Source organism: Cyclopterus lumpus, chromosome 21, assembly GCF_009769545.1.
Source record: "Cyclopterus lumpus isolate fCycLum1 chromosome 21, fCycLum1.pri, whole genome shotgun sequence".
In the NCBI taxonomy this organism is placed as follows: domain Eukaryota; kingdom Metazoa; phylum Chordata; class Actinopteri; order Perciformes; family Cyclopteridae; genus Cyclopterus; species Cyclopterus lumpus.
This window is the reverse complement of record NC_046986.1, coordinates 19,977,380-19,999,455: the sequence shown is the minus strand read 5'-3', so window position 1 is coordinate 19,999,455 and position 22,076 is coordinate 19,977,380. Positions and strand designations below refer to the sequence as shown.

The window sequence follows — 22,076 nt, the reverse complement described above, 5'->3', positions numbered from 1 at the left end:
GTTGTATATAACAACTACAGTGTCCTTTATGACCTGTGCTTATGCACCAACTACAAACTGCATATCGATCATGTGATCTAAACTGAATAATATCCTAATATATTAGTACAAATAGGATTTCAGTCGAAGAAGTCTATATTATACTGCCACTTAGTGGTAAAAACATGCCACCACAGACGAGGCTTTTCATTCAGTATCCACTGTGATGTTATTGCAGTGTTGTTTACTTTGAAAATATATATATATATTAGTGCTGGGCGAAAGATGAAAAAATGTAATCAATTAATCGCATGTTTTTCTGTGATTAACTGCGATTAATCGCATTATGTGCAAAATTCAAGAATGAATTAAAAACTAGTATATTGCACGCTTTTATTTTAAAGCAATGTTATCAGAACAATATAACAGGCAAGTTAACATACAGAAAATAAATGTTTAAAAAGAAATTCTGAACAGCTCTAGCAAAAAAAAAAAAAAACACAGCTGGATTTTACTGTGCAGGAGACTTTTAGTCTGTAAAGCCTCTGAAAAAATAAAGCAGTTACACTAAGTTGCAAATATAATGCAAATGGTGTGGTTATTTAGGAAGACATGGGAATCAATTAGCTTGAATTAATAATAAGAACTGAAGGAAAGAGTCAAAAGCCCCTGTGTCCCTCAAAATCGTCGGCCCAGGTGCTTCCGAGTCGGGCGTTCCACTCCTCCAGTCAGGAGACAGACAAACCAGTAAACCAATCACTGCTTTATTGTATTTAATGTTTTAATTATAGGCCAGTATTATATTGTATGTAAATATAATAAAAGATGTCACAAAAGTTACGCTAAAAATATAAAATATTCATAATGTGCAGCAATAAAGCACAAGGACTGTGGTGTTACCTGACCTCGAGGGCCTTTCTCGACATTCTTTCAATTTTTTGATTTCATGCTGCAAATTCCTTCGTTCGGGTTTTTTAAATCAGGCTACTTGAGCAAACACTGTATGTATGTGTATGGTTTGCCCCCACCCCCAGACTCCTCCAATCAGCATCAGTCCTACTCCTCATTCATCATCGTGTTACAGCAACTCTCTTCTTCTACACCACCACCAGTGTCTGGACTCCAGTTCAGGAAAGCCACTGGAGACTTCCATTGAGCTTCCTTCCTGAAAACCAGCTGTGTGATTGATGCATATGACCGGCTCGGTTGTCTGGGTATTATTAAGGAAAGCACCCATTGTGTTCAGCGTGAAACCAAGCCCAATTCGGTGTTAGAAAGACAGTGCAGGGTGTGTAAGCCTATATTTCTATATTCAAATATTATTCAGCCGTGATAAACCAGAGTGACTGCAGTGCCTGGGCAGTTGTCTTGATGATGGATGACCATCGAAGGCTTCTTGCTGGGAAAGCAAAACCACAGAGAAACGACTCAAAACATTCCTCAACACAATGATGCGGGTGGATGCAATATCACACAACAGGCTCCCTGAGATATCAAAGTCCCAAGGCTGGATTTGAAAAGAATAAGGACAAATAAATCATGTTATGCTTTTGTTTTTGCCAGATTCATTCCATTAGCAATCTATCAGATGGTGTACTGCATTATACCTTGTTTTAACCCAAACGTGAACCAGCAATTCATATGCCCTATGCATTAGGATGGAAATGTGTCCCACTCACAGACTACGTATAAGTGTGGTTTGGTAGGATATTCATACATGTATACAACAGCCATAACATAATGCATTTATATATATATATATATATATATATATATATATATATATATATATATATATATATATATAAATAAATAAAAAAGAAATATATATATAGATTAGAAAACGTGCAGGATTTCATGCACTTTGTGTCCACCAAATGGAAAATAAAAATTGGAATGACAGGGGCATCAAAACACACACACACACTCACACACACACACACACACACACACACACACACATAGTCAGTCTGTCTGTCTGTCGGTCTGTCTGTCTGTCTGTATGTCTGTCCGTCTGTCCGATAAACTAACCAACCATCAACATTGTTGCAGATTGTTAGCTGTTGCTATGGGCACAAGCGGTGCTTAGCAACCGTAACTCGGCGCAGGCGCAGTATTCATCAATGGTGCACTGTGGGATTGCTGAATATTGACATAGCAACCCAGCGACAGGAGCCAGCAGCATAATAGTTGTTGCTGTCTCTTCTGCGTGTAAACCTCTCAGCTTCCCTTTCTGCCGCTGCCATGAACGGGGCTGTGGTGAAGAAGACCCAGGACACGCTCGGCAGAGTGATAAAAAAGCCGCCTCTCACGGAGAAGCTGCTCAACAAGCCGCCGTTTCGGTACCTTCATGACATCTTCAGTGAGGTGAGACCGACATGCTAACGAACGTGACGGTAACATTGGCGAGTTGAAGCTTGGTTGAACCCGTGAGCCACTTTTGTAAACATACATGAAAGCGCTAACACCAACCGGACCTTCTCAATAGAATAATTTTGAAAACACAGAAAAGGCTGCCCAGTTATGTGGCGAATATAACGTCACCGACGTTAGCATGAGCTATGCTAACGAAGTAACTAACGCTAACGTTAACAGTAACTTCGCAGTAACTAACGTTGCTGCCTAACGTTACGTCAACCTGTCTTCCGTGTGACGAATGCGTTTGACCAAGCAGTTAAACACGTAGGGTCGACCATTAGTCAAAAGAAAGAGTCACTTAGCTAACAGTTACGTTCACTAGCAATTCAGCGTTAGTAAGTTACGTTAATAACACAGTGTGGTTAGCTCGTCGGCTAACGTTAGCTGTCCGTGTCTACGGCGTCGCGCAGTTGCTAGGCACGACCCCAGCACACACACACACACACACACACACACACACACACACACACTTAGGGATCAACCCAATTGTGTGCACCATTAGTGAGCTAACTATAGTGAGACGTGTGTAAGTGCTCGGTTGGATAAACGTGTATGGCTCCTGCAGCCTTCTGTCACGTTGAGATCACGGATGCTGAGCGGCTTACTGCAGCTGGGCTGTTTGATAATACCGAGGGTTATAATCAATCACTCTGCGTGTAGCGTCTGGGTTTCTCAAAGTGGAGGGATACGATATGTGAGCGAGTTCCAGATGTGCTGTGCTGTGAGATTATTGATGGGCTCCATGGTCAAATGTCTTGATTCCTTTGACAAGTGGTACCACTTCAGTAAAGCCCCAGCAGCTGTTCCTCTAGGGTCAGCTTCCAGCTACCTAACGTATAATCTCCAGCATTTTTTATTTATTTTTTCTACTCGGTGTGCAACATAGAGCTGATGTACCACTCCAATAAATGTTATCTTTGTAATAAAGACTGGGAACTGTTATATAAGATATTATTGAGATGGATTGGACTAAATTTAAAATAATCAACATTGTTATCAACTCAAACGCTGGTAGGAAAAACAAATCGGTGGGCTAGGTAACAAAGATGAACAATAGATGTGGTGCCAAAAATTGGAATTTGTATACACAACAGAATTCTTTTACACAAGGTGTCGAGCACGGTGAAATCTTTTTCATCTTTCTCAGCCGATGTGAGATCTCCTTCTCACTCTTCGTCTGTTAACGAGTATACTACATCACTGTAGGGTCATGTATATTTGATAGAGGGAAGTGTCGGCATGTGTGACTCCTTTCCTTTTGATTAGCAATGCGTTTGACTGCAAGAATGGGCTATCAAACAACTGAATTACCATCAGAATTAAAGCATTTACCTGGGCCACTGTTGCTAAGGTATAGATGCCACGTTTCACATTATATACACATTTTCAAGTATATAAAACAGTTCATATTGCAAATAATCTGACAACCGAGTGTAACGCCTTTTTATTTCTCACCACTTTCAGGTCATCAGGACCACTGCTTTTATGAAAGGTCTGTATGGAGAAAATGAAATCAAGTCAGATAATGTCAAGGTAAGTTGACCACTTTCTGTCCACCGGGTTGATCTTTTGTACCCTCTGGCCTTCCGCCACACAAAACAAATATCACTGATATTCGTTTGTCTCAATTAATGTGCTTGCTTGTGTACAGAATCTGCATTTACGTCCTGAAGTAGCAGCCTTATTTTGTGTTTGTATGAGATCACCCGTGCGTTACATGGGACAGTCTGAGGGTGTCTGTGTGGGAGTAACTCTACACGCTGCCTTTGTGACTCACTGAGTGAAGAGCTGGCAGGACATGACTGAGAAGGCCTTTCAAGGTGTCAGAACTCAAGTCTGCTGCGTGACGGTTGACCCCAAATCAATACTGGATAGAAAGCTGCTGCATGGGTTTTGTTAAATGTCTCACAAGAGGCACATTACTGTAATTGAATAATGTTAAATTGTGGTTGTTGCATTTAGAATTCAGCATTGTGTCCTCATGCACATCTATCTTACGGCTTTTGTAGAAGGTGCAACAAGTAAATTGACAAGTCTAGGTATAGAGTAGAGAGAGAGAGCTCATGTCTCTCCTCAGTAATGAAAGTATTAGATTGTCAGAGTCTGACAGGCAGCGTTCCACTCTGCTGTCTGTGGCAGCTGGAGCCAGGCTGGCTTATGCCACAGCAGAGGACTATACAGTAACTATCAGAAATAAAACATAAAAAAACAACTCTGACTGTTGACTCGACAGCTGTTTTGGGCGTCTTCCAAACTTACTCACGGACAGTCCACTCCTTTCCCCAAATAAGTTAATTTATCATTCATATATTGAATGCGTTGCTTTCTAAAAACACATTTATTGTTATTGCTTTGATTTTGTACCAAAATCAACAGATCAAAAGAAGTTAATTTCTTTAAAATACTGACATTTTGTTCTAAAAATCCTGCCTTGGGCTCTCGTATTCGATCAATTTAATATCTAATTCACTGTCTTTAAAGTAGGGCTGTATTTGTATATCAGATAGAGAGATACAGATACAAGAAATAAAACATTAATACAACCCTACAATGTTAGACATGGTGACTACAAGCCCTCTCAGGCATGAGCTCAGATAATCTCAATTAAATTGCTAGACTATGATAATAAAATGTATTGTTGCATTGGGCCTTCTTTTTATTTGATAGGGTAGTGGTCACAAACATCGGATTTCTAGAGATCACACTGCTGTGTGTTCTTGTTATCTGTTATGTGATAAGCATGTCATTCCTATGTCTCTAATATTTTATTTAAACTATGTTTAAAAAAATTAATTGTCTGATGGGCATGTCACTCAATAGAAATATCATAAGTAAAGGGATCAGCACGGCAAAGGCCAGCCCGTTATTGGACCTTACACAGAAGATCTGGCCCAGTAACTCCTTATGTTACACAGTTGGCTGCTTCTCAGAAGCTGCATGCTGAAAGACTCTGTGCACTGATTAGCTGGGGTATTTATCTGGAATTAAATCAAATTAGGGGTGGGTGTTTATTTGTTCTTCATTTTGTGAAGGCAGTCTTTGTTATCAATTCAGGCTTTACATGTCCTCTTTTGCTGCTGCTTTACGAAGGCCAACATGTTATTCATTGGCCCTCGGTTGGCCCCTGAACCGCTAGATATCATGTTCAGAAAGCTAACCATTACACCATGAATTTTAATTTATAATGTGTCGAAAATGATTTTCAAGGTAAAATATGTGTTTTATTGAATCTGATTGGCCAAGAAAAGAGAGGAATGGGAGTCAACTATGCATGACTATTCACACTACGTAAAATTTTAGCATAAAACTTTGTAAGGATTATGCGCATCTCAAGGGTGTACTTTTTCCAACTCCCACTGGAGTTCCTTTGCTTTCATAACCACATCATATCTCTTGTCTATCCTGGGCGCGCTCTCCTGTTCATCGCATAATCTTTTCTTTTTAGGATAAGGACTCCAAGATAGTCTTCCTCCAGAAAGCAATAGATGTCGTGATGCTGGTGAGCGGCGAGCCCCTGGTGGCAAAGCCAGCACGCATTGTGGCCGGCCACGAGCCTGAGAAAACCAATGAGCTGCTGCAGGCCATGGCCAAGTGCTGCATCAACAAGGTCACACACACACACACACACACACGCACACGCACGCGCACACACACACACTGAGAAGATGAGAATGCTCACTCTCTCCAATGTCTGCAGTCTCCATTCTGGCTAAACAATATCATTTATTATGGCACTACATTTGGCACTACTGTGTGTTATTGTTCACATAAAAAAAATACTGTTCCCGTGGGACTGTTGTCTAGCCACCGCAGGAAGAGCTTTGACATGTTTTAATTGCACCCTGGAGATGAAGTGTAAATGGATGAGCTGGTCTCTCGGATTCTTTGCTATTGTTGTTTAAAACACATCCTAGATTTAATAGTTATAATAAATTCAGATTCTTCAACTATGAAACAAAAGTATAAGCAATGAAAACCTCACAAATGTTCATTGAGCAAGTAATGGGTCAGCTGAGTCAGTCAGACAAGTCAACTGGTCCAGTAGGTGCTTGCTGATAAATCCAGTAAAAGATAGTTAAATATTCAAACAACTTTTGCTATTATTCATTGATTTCTGGGGACCGGAGAGTGTGCTCGAACTATCGTGGTATCACACTGCTCAGCCTCCCGGGAAAAGCTTATGCCAGGGTGCTGGAGAGGAGGCTCCGACCGCTTGTCGAACCTCGGATTCAAGACGAACAGTGCGGATTCCGTCCCGGTCGTGGAACAGTGGACCAGCTCTTTACCCTCGCAAGATTACTGGAGGGGTCCTGGGAGTTTGCCCAACCAGTTTACATGTGCTTTTTAGACCTGGAGAAGGCTTTCGACCGGGTCCCTCGGGGGTTTTTGTGGGGGGTGCTGCGGAAGTATGGGGTGCCGGACCCGTTGGCACGGGCCATCCGGTCTCTGTACGCCTGCAGTAGGAGCTGTGTTCGGCTCCTCGGTAGTAAGTCAGACACGTTCCCGGTGGGTGTTGGCCTCCGCCAGGGCTGCCCTTTATCACCGGTCCTGTTCGTGACCTTCACGGACAGGATATCTAGGCTCAGCCAGGGGGCAGAGAAGATCCGGTCGGGAGTCTCGGGATCGCCTCTCTGCTGTTTGCAGATGATGTGGTCCTGTTTGCCTCCTCGGACCGTGACCTCCAGCATTCACTGGGGCGTTTTGCAGCCGAGTGCGAAGCGGCAGGGATGAGAGTTAGCACCTCCAAATCTGAGGCCATGGTGCTCTGCCGGAAACCGGCGGATTGCTCCCTCCAGGTGGGGGCAAACTGCCTACCCCAAGCGAAGGAGTTCAAGTATCTCGGGGTCTTGTTCACGAGTGAGGGTAAGGTGGAGCGGGAGATCGACAGGCGGATCGGTGCAGCTGCAGCAGTAAAACAGGCGCTGTACCGGTCCGTCTTGGTGAAGAAGGAGCTGAGCCGGAAGGCAAAGCTCTCCATTTACTGGTCGGTCTACGTTCCAACCCTCACCTATGGTCACGAACTCTGGGTCGTGACCGAAAGAACGAGATCTCGGATACAAGCGGCCGAAATGAGCTTCCTCCGTAGGGTGGCCGGGCTCAGCCTTAGAGATAGGGTAAGGAGCTCGGACATCAGGGGGGAGCTTGGAGTCGAGTCGCTGCTCCTTCGTGTCGAAAGAAGTCAGCGGAGGTGGTTCGGGCATCTAGTCAGGATGCCTCCTGGACGCCTCCCATTAAAGGTTTTCCGGGCACGTCCAACTGGTAGGAGGCCCCGGGGAAGACCGAGGACACGCTGGAGGGATTATATCTCCCGGCTGGCCTTGGAACGCCTCGGGATCCCCCAGAATGAGCTGGAAAGTGTTGCGGGTGAGAGGGAAGCCTGGGTCGGCCTGCTGAACCTGCTGCCACCGCGACCCGACCCCGGATAAGCGGGTGATGATGGATGGATGGATTATTTCTGTAGTCAAGTTCTTCTGAATCGCATTGGCTCCGTTTTTGAAGCAGTTTTTAAAATATCTAAACTGTAAGTGCAATTGTCACAGCTGTTTCATGGGATATCACAACTGCACTGCGTGTCTGCAAGTGGTATAGTAACTCTCCCAACACATTTCATCCATGCTTCAAAACCTAGTTATTATGTCAAAATTAGCCAAAGCCACCAGAATGAAAAGTTGTTTCATCATCACGTGAGCCGTTCTGGTCCAAATGTTTTTTATACCATGGCGGTATAAATCATGCAAGAATGTGTGGTGTGATCTATAAATCTCTGTAATGTACTTGTTGTTGACACCGAGACTGCTTACTGTACAACACAAGAATGTCAGTTTTGTCTTGCTGAATGTTGTTGTGCATCCCACTGAGATTTATAGATTCCTTCAACAGTGGGTCAAAGTTAACTGGGAACACTCAACACTGTGTACAGAAAAAAGTATACACATTTGTATGTTGACACATGTATAATTCCATTTTATACATGCACAGTAAACATAAAATTCACCGTAGATCTTTCATATAAAGTCATATACATGTATGTCCGACGGATATAGATTATTGAATGGATTCATTTTGCATGTGACGGCTCAAACGATGAAAGAACGATTCGAAGTTGGGAAGAGTACGACGATGTCTCTGAGAATCAACTCGTCAGTTCCGATCAGCAAGCCATGTGGTTGTTGTCCAAATTGTACACCGTTTGTTTTGCACACATGCAGAATAACGTTGCTTGAAATCTGTTGTGAACAAAGTATTTCGGACAAATTCGGAAATCTGAAATGATTGTTTTCCAAAGAAAAGCTCATTTAATGAATTAGAAAAGCTCCAAGCTGAAGGATTCTCCTGTTCCTGTTTTACAGATGTCCAGTGACGATGCAGTGAAGCGAGTGCTTGCAGGTGAAAAGGTGGACATAAAAACCAAGGCCAGCACCTCCAGGTCCCAGGACAAGGAAAACAGGGAGGGACGTGAGCGCCATCTTGATAGAGAGGTGAGATTCCTCAGCCCGCTCTGCTGAGGGAACTACATGCTGTTAGCATTTAACCACGCAAGCTCCAGGCTTGGTTTGAAAAATGAGCGAGATGATCAAATGATGAGTTTCCCAGCGTGTGGCTGGCGTTGCGTCCTAATGTGTTGGCCTGAACCATTCCAGGAGAAGAAAAAGATTACGGAGCGCAGCGGGAGCCGGGACCAGAAGGACCCCGACGAGCCTAAGGAGCAGGAGAGCCGGCGCCGAGATGCGGAGAAGGAGCAACACCGGGACAGGGAGCGCTCTGAGAAGCACCAGCGCAGTGAACCTGACCATCACGCCAAAGACAAGAGTCGGGACCGGGAGCGAGACAAGGACAAAGACAAAGGACGAGTCAAAGACCGGAACAAGGAGAAGGACCGAGAGAGGGACCGCGAAAGGGACAAAGACAAGGAGAGGGACAAAGGCCGAGATAAGACGAGAGATTCTCGCGGAGAACGGGAACGAGACAAGGAAAAGCGGAGAGACCGAGACAAGCAGCGGGAGAAAGGGAGAGAGCAACACAAAGAGCAGGAAGAGAGGAACAGAAGTGGAGAGAGTGGCAATAACAAGGTAAGCCCACCTTAACCCCACATCTTAAATGTTCACAACAAATGCCATTATTTACCTTCCGTGTGTGTGTGTGCACAGGCCAGAGTATCGGAGGAACCACAGGAACCAGCCAGCCCTGAGCTGAGCAAAACAGCCAAACCTGTGCCAGCGGTAGGTTCCGTCTTTGGCCAGGATTCACACACTTAATACACTCGCTGTGCATCATTGGAACCATCTGACTAACTCATCGGCAATTAGGCCGTGGCAGTTCCCTGTACACCAAGTCGGCCAATTCAAGATTCTACATGTTAAGTTAAACTTGACATTTATGCACCTTGTAAAAAAATTATCTAAATTATTTCCTTTTTTTTTTTTTTTTTATGTTGTGCCAAAAAAAGGAACCAGAGGATGAGGTATTCAAACCTGCAGAATAAGAATGCATCGGAAATTAGAGCTTTACAGTAAAATGCATTTTCAATTAGAATGACTAGAATTGCTTTAGTGTTTAGTGGCTGGTTACTTGTTTTAGTGCTGATTTGGGCTTTAGTGAGGTCCTCTCATCTGTGTAGTTGCTACATGTGACTGCTAGTGCGTGGTGTAACGCTGCGTTCTTTGCCTTTTGCAGCCTGCCTGCGAAGCCGTTGAGAACCAGGTATGATCGTAACCTACGATTCAGTTTTTTTACATCAGCTTCGCTTTTTGCTTTTTTAAGAAGGGTTTTTGCACTTCTTCATTAAATTCCAATGTTTTTAATTATCAGAATGATACTTAGTGATCTAGTGGTAAGGTTGCAGATTGCAACCAACTGTATTCCCCTGACTTTTAACTTTTTTATTTTGTATGTAGAGGTGTGTCTGTATGCATGGTTTACAATAATTGTATATGTTTATTGGAGCTCAATTTAACGATAATATACTTTTAAGCTTACAACAACAACACATAATGATCATGAAAGGATGGCTCATTGTCCTAAACTTGTATCCTTTGCCTGTCTGTCTTTGCTTCCTCCACAGTCTGATAGTCCAGCTAGAATACCTCGGCCTTCATCTGCCAAGGGGCAGAGGCGGAGACCCAATATTGGAGGTCAAGGTAACCCCCTCCTTTCTTACCCAGCACCATATTTTGATCAGCTACACCAATGAGGCATATCTCACATAGGTAATACAGCTATCTAAAAATAACTGCACTTTAATCATTGACTCTTACGCCCAACTAGATTTTACAGATGACGGCTTTCTATTTGCACTCACTGGTTTCCCTTTAGCGGGAGGTGGAAGTGACTCATCGGGATTACTGTTGGCAATGTCAACAAAAGCTTCATAGAACTGATATTAAGAAGAAACATATATTTTTAGGAGCACATTTTCCTTCCAAAGATATCATTAATTCTCCATACCTGCATGTCACATTGATTACAATGATTGTCATAGTTTCATTGGGAAGGAAACTAACAAGGCCTTGTCTTGTCATCTGCTCTCCAACAGATGAATCTGACAGCGAGGGAGGTAATTCTCATCTCCATCTATCTCATTTAACATTCACACAATAATTTTCCTCGTAGAAATTGGTGTCAACGTGTCAGGCGAGTTGGTGCGTACTGAAAGCAGAAGGATCAAAGGACCAAGAAGTGTCTTCCCTGATATGTCAGAGTGCTCCTTTGAGTTCAGGCCACACAGTGAGCGCTATCACTCACTGAGTGACTGAGTGACATTCTCAGTGATCTAGTGCAACAATATGCTTTTTGAAGGGTTTATTAGTAAAGCTCAATATCAGATACATCTCTCAAGGGCTTTACCAAAATACTTAAGCAACGGTTCCCGACCTAGACTAAACGCTCCTAGAAGACGAGGAGAAAATCCTCAAAGAAATCCGCCCTCCTTACGCAGCGAGGTGAACAATTGAGTAGGAGCAGTAGGTGGGTTAAGGACACAGAAATAAACAAAAAGTTTAAAACTCCAGACAGGTTAACAGTTAAGTCCCAAAGGATAAAACTCCATTCATGAGCCGGTCTTTCCAATCCCAAATCCTGCTCAGATTTTAGAGTATGTGAAGGGATGTGTAGTTTTAGAAGGAGCACTTAGAAATCAGTGTTTTCAACTGGCTGTAGCCATGTCCGATTGGTTGCATTTAATTCATAGAAACAACATGAACTTGTTTTTAAGGTCTGTACGTTAATGTCAGCGTCCACCATGCCAAGGATAGATCTCATATCTTACCGAGCTAACTATACGTCGCTGCTGTCCTTTCGCAGACGGAGATGCTCTGTTAGCCCAGAGACCCGCCCCCCAGGAAAATGGAGACCATGCGGGCTCCTCGGTGCCATCTGACATGGCCTCCAGGTCTGTATCGCTGCCACTCAACCTCAGCTCCCACTAACCGTCAAACAGTAAAATGAATCTCACATTGATTGCTGCTCTTCCAATTATTGATTTATTATGAATTAAACATGCACATGTGCACTTCATACCTACCAGGCTCAACACAAGTCTTTGACCATCACCTGAACAAAATAACGCCATATTGCACATTAGACAAATAATACATTTATGAAACTTATGAGAATGTTTAAGATGTTACTTCCAATTATGTGGTAATTTCTTATTTTTGCTTTTTCTATTTGACAGTTTTTCACAGGATAAGAACAATAAGCAAAAAGCAAATGAGAGAAAAAAAACAACTAAAAAAGCAAATAACTACGAGGTCATAGGATGATGAGTAAATTGGGACAAATTTAAAAATTAAACCATTTTAAAACAAATTATCACATCGGATAAATCCGCACAGCATTGTTCACATCGTCGTTCTTCCAATTCTTTTTGGAGTCTCATGCAGTAGGTCATTTGTTCTTAACAGTATGAACAAAGAGGCCAGCAGTTGGGCAATTGCATTATGTTGTCATATCTCAGGGTGTAGTACAAATGTTATTGCATTAAATCCAATTGCTTTTTTAATTTAAGTTTTAGGGTGGTTGCGCTTTTGAATCTTAAGTTTGTTCCTGGGCCTTATCCAGGATCAGTTCCAGTAGATTACACCGTTGAAGCATTGCCTTTTTTATTTTGATAATTAGGAATGTTCTGTGTTCTAAACCAGCTAATCGTAGACAATCGATTGGCTGGCCGGCTGTATTATAGCTGTTCTTGTGGTCAATGTTTTTTGTTCCGAGCAACAATTATCACCCTGAGATCTGAATGACTCAGTGTAGCTGTCACAAAGTCCACATCTGGCAAATCACAGAGAGCTGCTCACAGAAGATTTGGCTTGTAAAAGGAAGTCAAGAAAACCCAAAACACGTAGCCTGTGAAACAAAATGAACATTACTTGGTTCCAAAATTGTTAGTTGAACAGCTTATTTCAGTTATGTGTATAATCCTTCCAATTTGCAGCAACAGGCGAATACCGCGGCCCGGCAGTGCCCGCCCAGCACCCCCCCGAGTCAAGAAACAGGAAAGCTACTCCGATGTGACCCCGGCTGAGAGGTGACAGCACACATGTTCACTAATGCCAGACGTCTCTTCATCAACACATTCTTCAGTGTTGTCCCTGCCAGCCGGAGGGATGGATCACTATTTGCATTACTAAACAAAGTGCAGTAAACGCATTGAATGAAGATGGCGCTTGTAACTGTGTAATAATGTAGTAGATGGTTACGTTGGACAAAGGTGTCTACAAGAGGGCACATGTCCCGTCTTACAGAGAATGCGGTTTACGTTCTCAGTTAGAAATGAGTTACGCTCTTCGTCTGTTTACCAGGCTGCCCAGTGCCAAGCCCTTAGCGCCAGTCATCATGGATGGGAAGATGCTGTCTGATGATGAGGAGGATGAAGATGAGCAATTTATCGTGGAGGAGGCGGTCCCGCCGCCCTCGGATGCTCCGGAGGTGGAGGTGGTAAGTGACTTGAACAGCCAGTTATTCAAATACCATGGGAAGACATCAGAGAGTTGTCTACTATTTTTTCTTTTCTTTTTTCTTTTTTTTCAGGGGAAGGAACTCGACAGTGAAGACAAACATGGTACACGGTCGTATCTGTTTTTGATTTCCTTTTTTTTTTAAACTCTTTTTAGTTTCCCCTTATTTTTTCTTATTTTGGAAGTAGCGGTAATGCCACGTTTTCTCCTGGTCGTCTTCTTGCTGAGTTAACCGCCTGGTGCTTTGAGGTAAACCGACCTTTCACCTTTTCCTCTCACTTTATCTCTCACTGTAGGTGGCCTTGTGAAAAAGATCCTCGAGACCAAGAAAGACTACGAATCGTCCCCATCCTCCCCCAAATCTAAAGAGCAGGTATGTTCTGTTATAGCAGTAGTTCTCTTGCTTCTCCTCTAGAGGGCGGTATTGACCTAGTTCTCTTCCGCTCGTCCTTATCAGTGACTCACTGTAAACCTCTCCATAGTTCCATCAGCCGGCCTTTTTGGAAGGTTCGCTCTCCAGAGCAAATGTTTTAACCGCAGCGAACGGCCCAGTGCAACGCTGGTTATTATCAAAAGAGAGATATAAACAAATGGAGTGGAGAGGTGTAATTGCACCGCCTCATAACCACAAATATGCTCCCCTTCGGTGAGGCCGAGGCGGCTAATAACCAGACAAGCAAGTATGGCCTCAAACAGACCACACACACAATTAATACACACATCAAGATGTCTGGAGCCAAATGAGCCTGTTTTTCTGGGATTGCTCAATATCTTAGGTATGCTTCATTATTTATTTTTGATTACAGACTTCTCTGTTCTGTGTACAGTTCGAGGGTATCTGCCATCTTGGAGACTAGCTTTCAGAGCAATCTTGTTCTGGCTGTTCACACTAGTTTGTACTTAGGTTATTCCAGTAAAAAAACAATGTACAACCAGTTTGAGGTTTTCAGTCCGGCTGTATTTTGTCTCTCAATGTCCTCCAGTGAAACTCCAATGCTCTCACTTACTCACTCACATTTTTCTTGTCAAGTCCCCACTTTCTTCTCTACTTCTCTTTGATGTGGACTTCATATTAGAAATGTATTTTCAACGTGACGCATTACTGCTGTTCATGCAATCCCGTCCGTCGGTTTATTTATCAGCCAAAGAGAGAGCCGTCCTTCATTGTTATTTTGAGTGGGAATCGGTGTGACGCTTACAGTTTGGTCTGTAGTCCATAGTGTGAGGTGGCGTACGCTGTCTGCGTTGGGTGGTCCTTTTCACTGAAGCATAGTCTCCCGGCATCCCTTCCCCGCTGACCACCCTGACTCTGATGGATGCACTGTTTTGGACCGCCACTCATGCAAAAAGTCCCCCGATCCATCTCCTCCTAACGGCGGCCTCAGACAGCATCGCTTGTAACTCCCACCTGAAGTTGTCTCAGCTTTGCCACCAGTAAACTGAAATAGCTTGACAGGAATGTGTAGGCCAGGCATTTAACCAAAGTGTGTGTGTGTGTGTGTGTGGGTGTGTGTGTGTGTGTGCGCGGGGAAAGAACAGACTCCTGCAATGTTGCTTTTTTCAGAAATGTATCCTTAATTTATGCAGGTTATGATTTATTATTACCTTATTCAAGAGTTTGTTTTTCACAGAAAAAAGACGTGCGGAGCAACAAAAAAAAAGAAAAAAAGAAAGTGATTCCAGGATGTTTTGGTGCCATCTTAAGCATATTTGTATGATTATCGGGACTACGTTGGGAATCACAATTACTTCGGCCAGAATAATTGTGACGCAAAATGTTCACATCGCCCCGTTCCTACTACCAGCCTCAACTTTTCTCTATAGAACAAAATCTATCTATAGAAACTATTTCCAAAAACACAGAACAAGCACAGACGCACGCAGGCAAAACATCCAAAGTTGCCGATCTCTTCGTGGAACCTGAGCGTCGCACGGCCTTGAGAGTTTATCCTAATTTCCTTAATGGAGCCTCCTCGGTTTTCAGGGCTTCATTTCAGAGTCTCCCGTAAGGTCTGCACAAGCAGCTTATAGCAGGTATGTCTGGACATAGAAAGTGTTCAGTCCACCCCTCCATCATTATTGGCCTTACCTCGTCAGCTGTATAAAGAACTGTAATGACTTCCTTCCTGACATGAAAGGGTGGAGAGGTCAACCTAATTGAGTAGTTTTTTTTCTTTTCTTCCCTCTTCTTCTTCTTCTTCTTCTTCTTCTTCTTCTTCTTGTAATCACGGTAAAACACGCAGGGTCAAAAATGTAAATATTGAGCTTCCTCATTCAATGTGGTATGACCGACGGGTTTGAGATTTCAGCTGCCGCCTTTCATTCTCTTGAACGCCGACGTTTATCAAAACACTGCACCTGAATGAGTAAAAACAACTAAACCCTGATTTACGATCCGACATTACCTTCACTTAAAAGCAAAATGCTGGCCTTTGGACAATTTTGTATATTTCATAAAAATCCAGGCTACGCATTCTTACCTGCGTTGTAATTTATGTTCTTTGTCATTTCTGAATTAATTTAGCTTTTGTTTAAGCCAGTGCCTCGCTGCCACATTACCGCTAATGTAAATAAAGGGGAATTCTTAAACAGTCAAATGATTGTATTCGCCATGTCCCACCACAGTGTGTGTGACTGAAGAATTTGCTGTATATTTATGGGGATGCCCTTCCTCATGACCCCCTCGGCGGTATTGTATATTATTCCAAGATAGCTCTCTTTTTATTTAGACAGAATCTGCCCCTTGCAGCAGCTGCGTTTTCATAAGATTTTTTTGTGTACTCTTTTTTTTTTTTTCTTTTTCTTTTCTTTACCCCCATCAAATTAGCCTTGATGAAGGTTTGTAATGTATAAATAAACCCCGTGGCATACAAATGGATGGCTGTTGAGTGAGAGTCACGAAGGAGAAGGGCCAGAATACTCTCTGCAGAATTGTCAAGAAAATAAATACTCCTCTCTGCAGACCTCTGTGTCTTTATAAACATCCCTGTGTGTTTCTTTTTGTGGAAACATGAGGAAATGGCCCTGTGGCATTCCATTAGTCATATTACTTTTTGCATATTGACTTGTTTGAGGCATTGGGTCTGGGGATGACCTACCTGAAGAACCCACATTCTGTTAGGTGACCAGAACCTCAAACTTGCACATCAGAAGTAGTATCTACCAACCCTTCAAAATAGCCATGAACATTTTTGAATGATGAGCAACCTCTTTAAAAAATAAATAAATAAAAAAAAGAATTCAGTCTCTGAAGTTGGAAGTTTTCTTTCAGTTCACCTCGTAGCCCAGGGAGGTGATCTCAGTTGTCTCCCCAAGGGGCTGCAGTGGCCTTGCAACAACATCCTGTAACCTCAGTGGCCGTGAGCTTTTCTCCTCACCTCACTGACTCCGAGCTATTTTTATGACCTCGCTCGACTTTTGAACGGTCCGCTATGAAAAATGACGAGCGAGCCTATAAACAACGGCTCGCGGCCAATACTCGCCTATGCCTCGCTCACCAGATCGTCTGCAACCAATGGGATGCGCATCAGTCGCCAGTAGAATTGTTCCCCAGAAGCTCTGACGTTTTTGCATGTGGTCTTCAATCATCTGTGCATCCCATGACAAATCCTTTTGTTTGTGTGTGTGTGTGTGTGTGTGTCTGATGATGAAAGAGCAGTTCACTTGAGTTCATAAAGAGTGACATTTGAGTACAACCTACTGTAACGACTGTAACTTGACCTTAAATCAACTTGAATGTGGGCGACCCTGCTCACCACTGAGCCACAGAAGCATTTCACCTTATGATGGCAGCTAACTCTAGCTGTTGGGTCGCATCAAAAATAATTGCTTTCCCAGCTAGCGATACCCTAGAGGTTGCTCCGCCCGCTGTTTTTCTTGTCGAAAGAGTTCCTGGGGAACGTCATCTTCTTGCCTCCGGTCCGTAAAACACATATTTGCAAAAATGTCCAAATTAAGCCGATTGGACATGCGATTAACTGGGTGACGTTCACACCGTAGTGTACCTTGCAATGTTACAACATGTCGCTGATCATTTCGTCCTGGTGTCCCTCCTTTTGAGCAGAGAGGTTGTAGTTAAAAGGAAATATTTCAACTCAACAACTTTGCTGCACCGTACTGCAAGAGGACACGTATTTATTCATGTACTTCCACAAGATGGAGACGTCTGAATATACCAGACGCTTCTGTTGAATCTCTTAATACCGACAACCCCGCCCCCATTATTAGTCCACCTGTCCCTTTCTAGCGCCAGCCAGTGGCTGCGTCTTCCTGTTTCATCACTGTCTGAGATAATGGGAAAACCTTCCTCCCCTCTCTCACCTCCTACTCCTCTGCGGTCACGACGTCTAAATATTGTTCTGAGATCCTGGGTGAGGAAAAAGGCAAACTAGGAGCACACAGGTCTCGTAGACCCCCGACAGAGACCTCCATAAAGCTGTGATTTATACCCACCTGGACAGAGTGCACACAAACTTGGGGTCATGTTTTCGCGCCAAGTTATAAGTATAAGTTTAAGTATATATTTTCCAAAAGAGGGGGGGAGGTGGAAGGCAGGGAGGCAAGAGGACGGCAAATAGAATGAAGCCACGGGTCCCGTCTGGGCCGCGCAGACCAAAACCGCAGCCAGGCGGGCCGAGTGAGCCGTCGAGTGTTTGTCTAGCTGCAGGGTTCGGAGCGCCCAGTGGAAAGCCACCCACCTTGTTCGGGGACCTGCTGGGCCCAGGCGGTTCAACCCCTCACACTCCTGAACCGCCACAAACAGGTAACAAAGAGCGAGGCTGTCAGGAATCTGTACTCGGCTTCCTGGGAAAAAGACATGATGGCTAAACGGTGTCGTATGATGTCGAGCTGCCTTTTCAAATGGTAATTACTGAGCTGCTTTGGTTTGTGCTCCGATGGCTTGATAAGGACATGTGTGCCAGCTATGCCAAGCGCTCGTGTGTGTGACAGGTTGTGTGTTTTGAAGAGGAAGCTGTCATTCGGTTTACACGCCGTCGGGGATATGATTCCCGCTGCCTCGTGAAGGCAGGTGCTCCCATCTGTGGAGCCAATTGGTATAAATTGAACTTGAAAGGAGCCATAAGTGTAGTAGTTGTTACTCAATACTGTAGTAAAATAACCCCACTGCCACAGCTTGTTACTAAAATAAACAAGACTTAGTGTGTGTGTGCATGCGTGCGCGTGTGCATGTGTGTGCATGTGTCCGTCCGTGTGTCCGTGCGAAGCCCAGCTGAGCAAACATCCTTGGATTTGCACCCTGCTCGGGGAGGGGTATCCCCGATACGTTCCCCTCCTTTTTCCCATTGAGGGACCGAGTGTAATTTGGATATGGTGACAGCCCCCCACCCCCAACAACCACACACACCATACACTGGAGGCCTTCATCAACCAGTCCCCCAGCTTTGGCCAACACAATTCAGCAGCACCTTTTGATCTTTATATATATATATACAGCTAAGTTGGTGGAATTCCTGCCTCACAAACCACTAAATGCAGCCTCGCTCTGGTTCTGGGTCATTCGAGCCTTTAGAATTCCAGAAGTAGGTTTATTATGTTTTGGTCTCGGGAAGCACGAGTGATGTTTGTGTGTTCTTACAGCTGTTTGATACGTGGTTTAGTTTAAAGGTGCTACATGTGACATTCAGAGCATTAATACAGCAAAGAAGTATTTGCAATATAAGGATACAGTGTAGTAATGTCTACGTCAGCAGGCACTGAAGCCGCTCTCCCTCTGTGTGTGTTGTTATAAGAGCGTCGCCATCCTTTGTTGACATGGCCGGGCTGGCCCCTCGTGCTTTTAGTGCATGTGAGCTCACGGCCGCCGCTGTCCACTGCTCTCATACAGTTGTTACAGCCGATAACGCCGACACGGCCCATGGCGTCGTCGTGGAAACGTAGCACCCACCCTCCGGTTCCCCCCCCCCGTATTGAGCACCTTTTTTTTTAAATGCAGAATAAAATGAAAACATCTTCGGTGTCTTGCTATGTCTGATAAGCCTTTGCAGCTGCATATGAAATGTAATTAATCATTCCTCAAATACCGTCACAGAACGTGGTGTCCGAAGCGGCACGGAAGAAAGAGAGGGACATGGTGACGCGGGAGATCGAGCGGCTCCGCTCCTCCATCCAGACGGTGTGCCGCAGCACCCTGCCCTTGGGTAAGATCATGGACTACATCCAGGAGGACATGGACGCCATGCAGGCGGAACTGCACACCTGGCGACGGGAGAACAAGGAGCATGCACAGGCCTTGCTGCAGGAGCAGAGGTGAGGTCATCACAATTGATGTTCAGCTTTTGGAAGGGGATATAACAACACTTTGTAAATATTGTGTGATGCGTTGTCCTACGTCGTTATCTTACATTAAATGTGATGAGCAACTCTAAGGCTGCTGCTTGAGTAACATTTCCTAACAGCGAAGGGTTCCGTTGCTGTATTTGCTGGTCACGGTGGACCGCTTCTCTTTTTATATTATTGCCTGTCAGCAATTCATCATCCCTTCTGCGTGTTTTTCATTCATTTTATTTCTGTGTGTTTTGAATGCTTGTGCTGCAGAGCGACAGACAGGGCGGTGGAGCCTCTGAAGTCTGAACTCGTTGAGCTGGAGCAGCTGATCAAGGACCAGCAGGACAAGATTTGTGCCGTGAGATCCAACATACTGAAGAATGAGGAGAAGATCCAGAAGATGGTGACTGGGATCAACTTCTCCTCCCGGGCCTGAAGGGAGAAACGTGGTCTACAAAGAAAAACTGTACGAAACAAATGCACTGAAGATTTAGGGATGAACGGTGTCTCGTTCAGAATATTGGTAAAACCTTTTTAATAATCTTTCCTGGAGATGATGCGGTATGGGACCAAACACTGCACTTTGAGATTACCCCTTTTCTGTAATGGTGCCTTTGTGGACTGAGCCAGTGCGCAGTTCATGGCTCATAGTTGCATTTAATGCTGGGTGCGTTCATCAAAAGCCCGATGTATTCCAAAATATACAATAGTAAAACATAAAAGTTTGATTTGTTCTACACGCAGCAATCCCTGGACCTACTTTTAAAACCTATGATTTTCTTTTTATTAACCTAGCAAAAACAGTGTGGCGCATTGTGGTTGGTTTTGTTTCATCGCCTCACTTTACATTTTTCGTGGCTGTGGGGACCTTAGTAGGCAGTCTTTTGATCAATTTCGTGCTTTTTCCAAGATGATTATTACATCTGCTATAGTGCTATTGAACTAGCGATACATAAGTACTGAAATATTCCTAAGTTCAAATACTTTTTCTAGGGGTTGCATCGAGAAATCTAGGACTAATGTGGGGAGTCCTGATGGTCTACTTGTGTGTTCCATAATGTGGTGTCCTACATGTCATACTGAGATGTTCTTCTGCTTCCAAACATTTGTACTCAAGCTTCCTTCTTCCTCAACCTTCCTAAAAAAAGAAAAGAAGAAAAAAAAGATAGATTTATTTAGTTTTTCAGCAACTTTTTCCTGCTTACAACAACCATATTTCATCTGGTAAACAAAACAATCCTTTTTAAGAGCCGCCATTGTAGAGATCCCTGCACTCTTATTTCTACTAAACGGTTTGCCAAACTGTTTCTTTCTTGTTTGATGGAGACAACGTTTGGTCAGATGGCAACTTTCATTCCTATTCTTTATAAATAAGGGGGCAACCAATATTACCATAATGCTACTAGCTGCTTTTGTGATTTTAAGAAATGTGTTTTACAGACGTAACAAATATGACAACATGAAGCAATACCAGGCTGATACGTATGCGGGAGGAGACTGAAGAGTAGAGACGTGAGTCTGAAAGAAACCACTGTCCCAGTTTTCCTTTAAGTTCCAATAATGTGTGAATGACATGCAAATAACAAAACAAGCTTCGACTCGTCAGCTGTGAGTCGTTCCCTAGTGGCCAGTCTCATTCTGAAAATGCAGTTTACACATTCAAGTAGCACCAGTGTCATTTTTACAATGCCGTTATCACACATGTGGTTGCTACCTCCTAGTTCTACTGCATATATCGACTGCCAGTGTTTACACAACATTATACAAATTAAAGATAAACACTCGGTTTGGATTTATGAATGTAATCCATTATTTTAATACATGATGTCTGTTTTTTTTTTATTCACAAAGCTACTTTCTCCAGATGTAAATGTGACAACCGTATACATATACAGTAGCTCCACTCGCAGCATGTCAACACGGCGAGAAGCTGTTGCTCTAGCTAACGGACGGCAGGTACCAGTAGTCACCAGTGGGAATAAATGTTCACGGGCGTCAACAGCTACAGGGAACACCAATATATCTTTCAAAAACGGCATTTCTTCAGTGGTAGTTTCTTTTTGAGAGCCAGTCACTATGACTATTCAAAACTTAAAATGTACTCCTCATTTTACTTCTTTTTTCATATCAGTATTACATTTAGTCCATCAAATATAATCAAAGTAGCCTATTGAAAAGTCAAATTCACAAATCCTACATCCAAAACTTGTGAAAAAGTGAGAACCTGCGCGTTCACATGTCTTTATATGAAACAATGTAAACTACTTGTATCATAATCTCTGTGTCGCTTTAAAACTGTACATTATGTATATGTGGAGATTGTATCATAGTTCAAATAATTATATAATTTTGTAGTGGAGTGAAATAAATGGTTATATTGCAGTAAATACTGGTTTCTCCTTGTTGTTCTTAAGAGTCGGCGGAGCTGAGGTTCAGAGA

General features: G+C 43.4%; 1 protein-coding gene across 2 annotated transcripts; it reads left to right on the top strand.

Moving 5' to 3' along the window:
• The first annotated feature begins 2,094 nt into the window (after positions 1 to 2,094).
• On the top strand, positions 2,095 to 22,024 carry traf3ip1 (TNF receptor-associated factor 3 interacting protein 1). 2 transcript variants are annotated; one of them, XM_034562179.1, is made up of 16 exons: positions 2,095 to 2,346; positions 3,862 to 3,930; positions 5,843 to 6,004; positions 8,748 to 8,876; positions 9,039 to 9,467; positions 9,546 to 9,617; positions 10,072 to 10,098; positions 10,460 to 10,535; positions 10,931 to 10,951; positions 11,698 to 11,785; positions 12,830 to 12,922; positions 13,197 to 13,332; positions 13,426 to 13,456; positions 13,649 to 13,725; positions 19,402 to 19,619; positions 19,908 to 22,024. In XM_034562179.1, the coding sequence occupies exons 1-16, from the start codon at positions 2,224 to 2,226 to the stop codon at positions 20,071 to 20,073; spliced, it is 1,917 nt and encodes a 638-aa protein (XP_034418070.1). In that variant the 5' UTR covers positions 2,095 to 2,223; the 3' UTR covers positions 20,074 to 22,024. The 2 variants fall into 2 exon arrangements, with proteins under 2 accessions (XP_034418070.1, XP_034418071.1); XM_034562180.1 differs by lacking the exon at positions 10,931 to 10,951 and having other exon boundaries at positions 2,110 to 2,346.
• Positions 22,025 to 22,076: the final 52 nt, after the last annotated feature.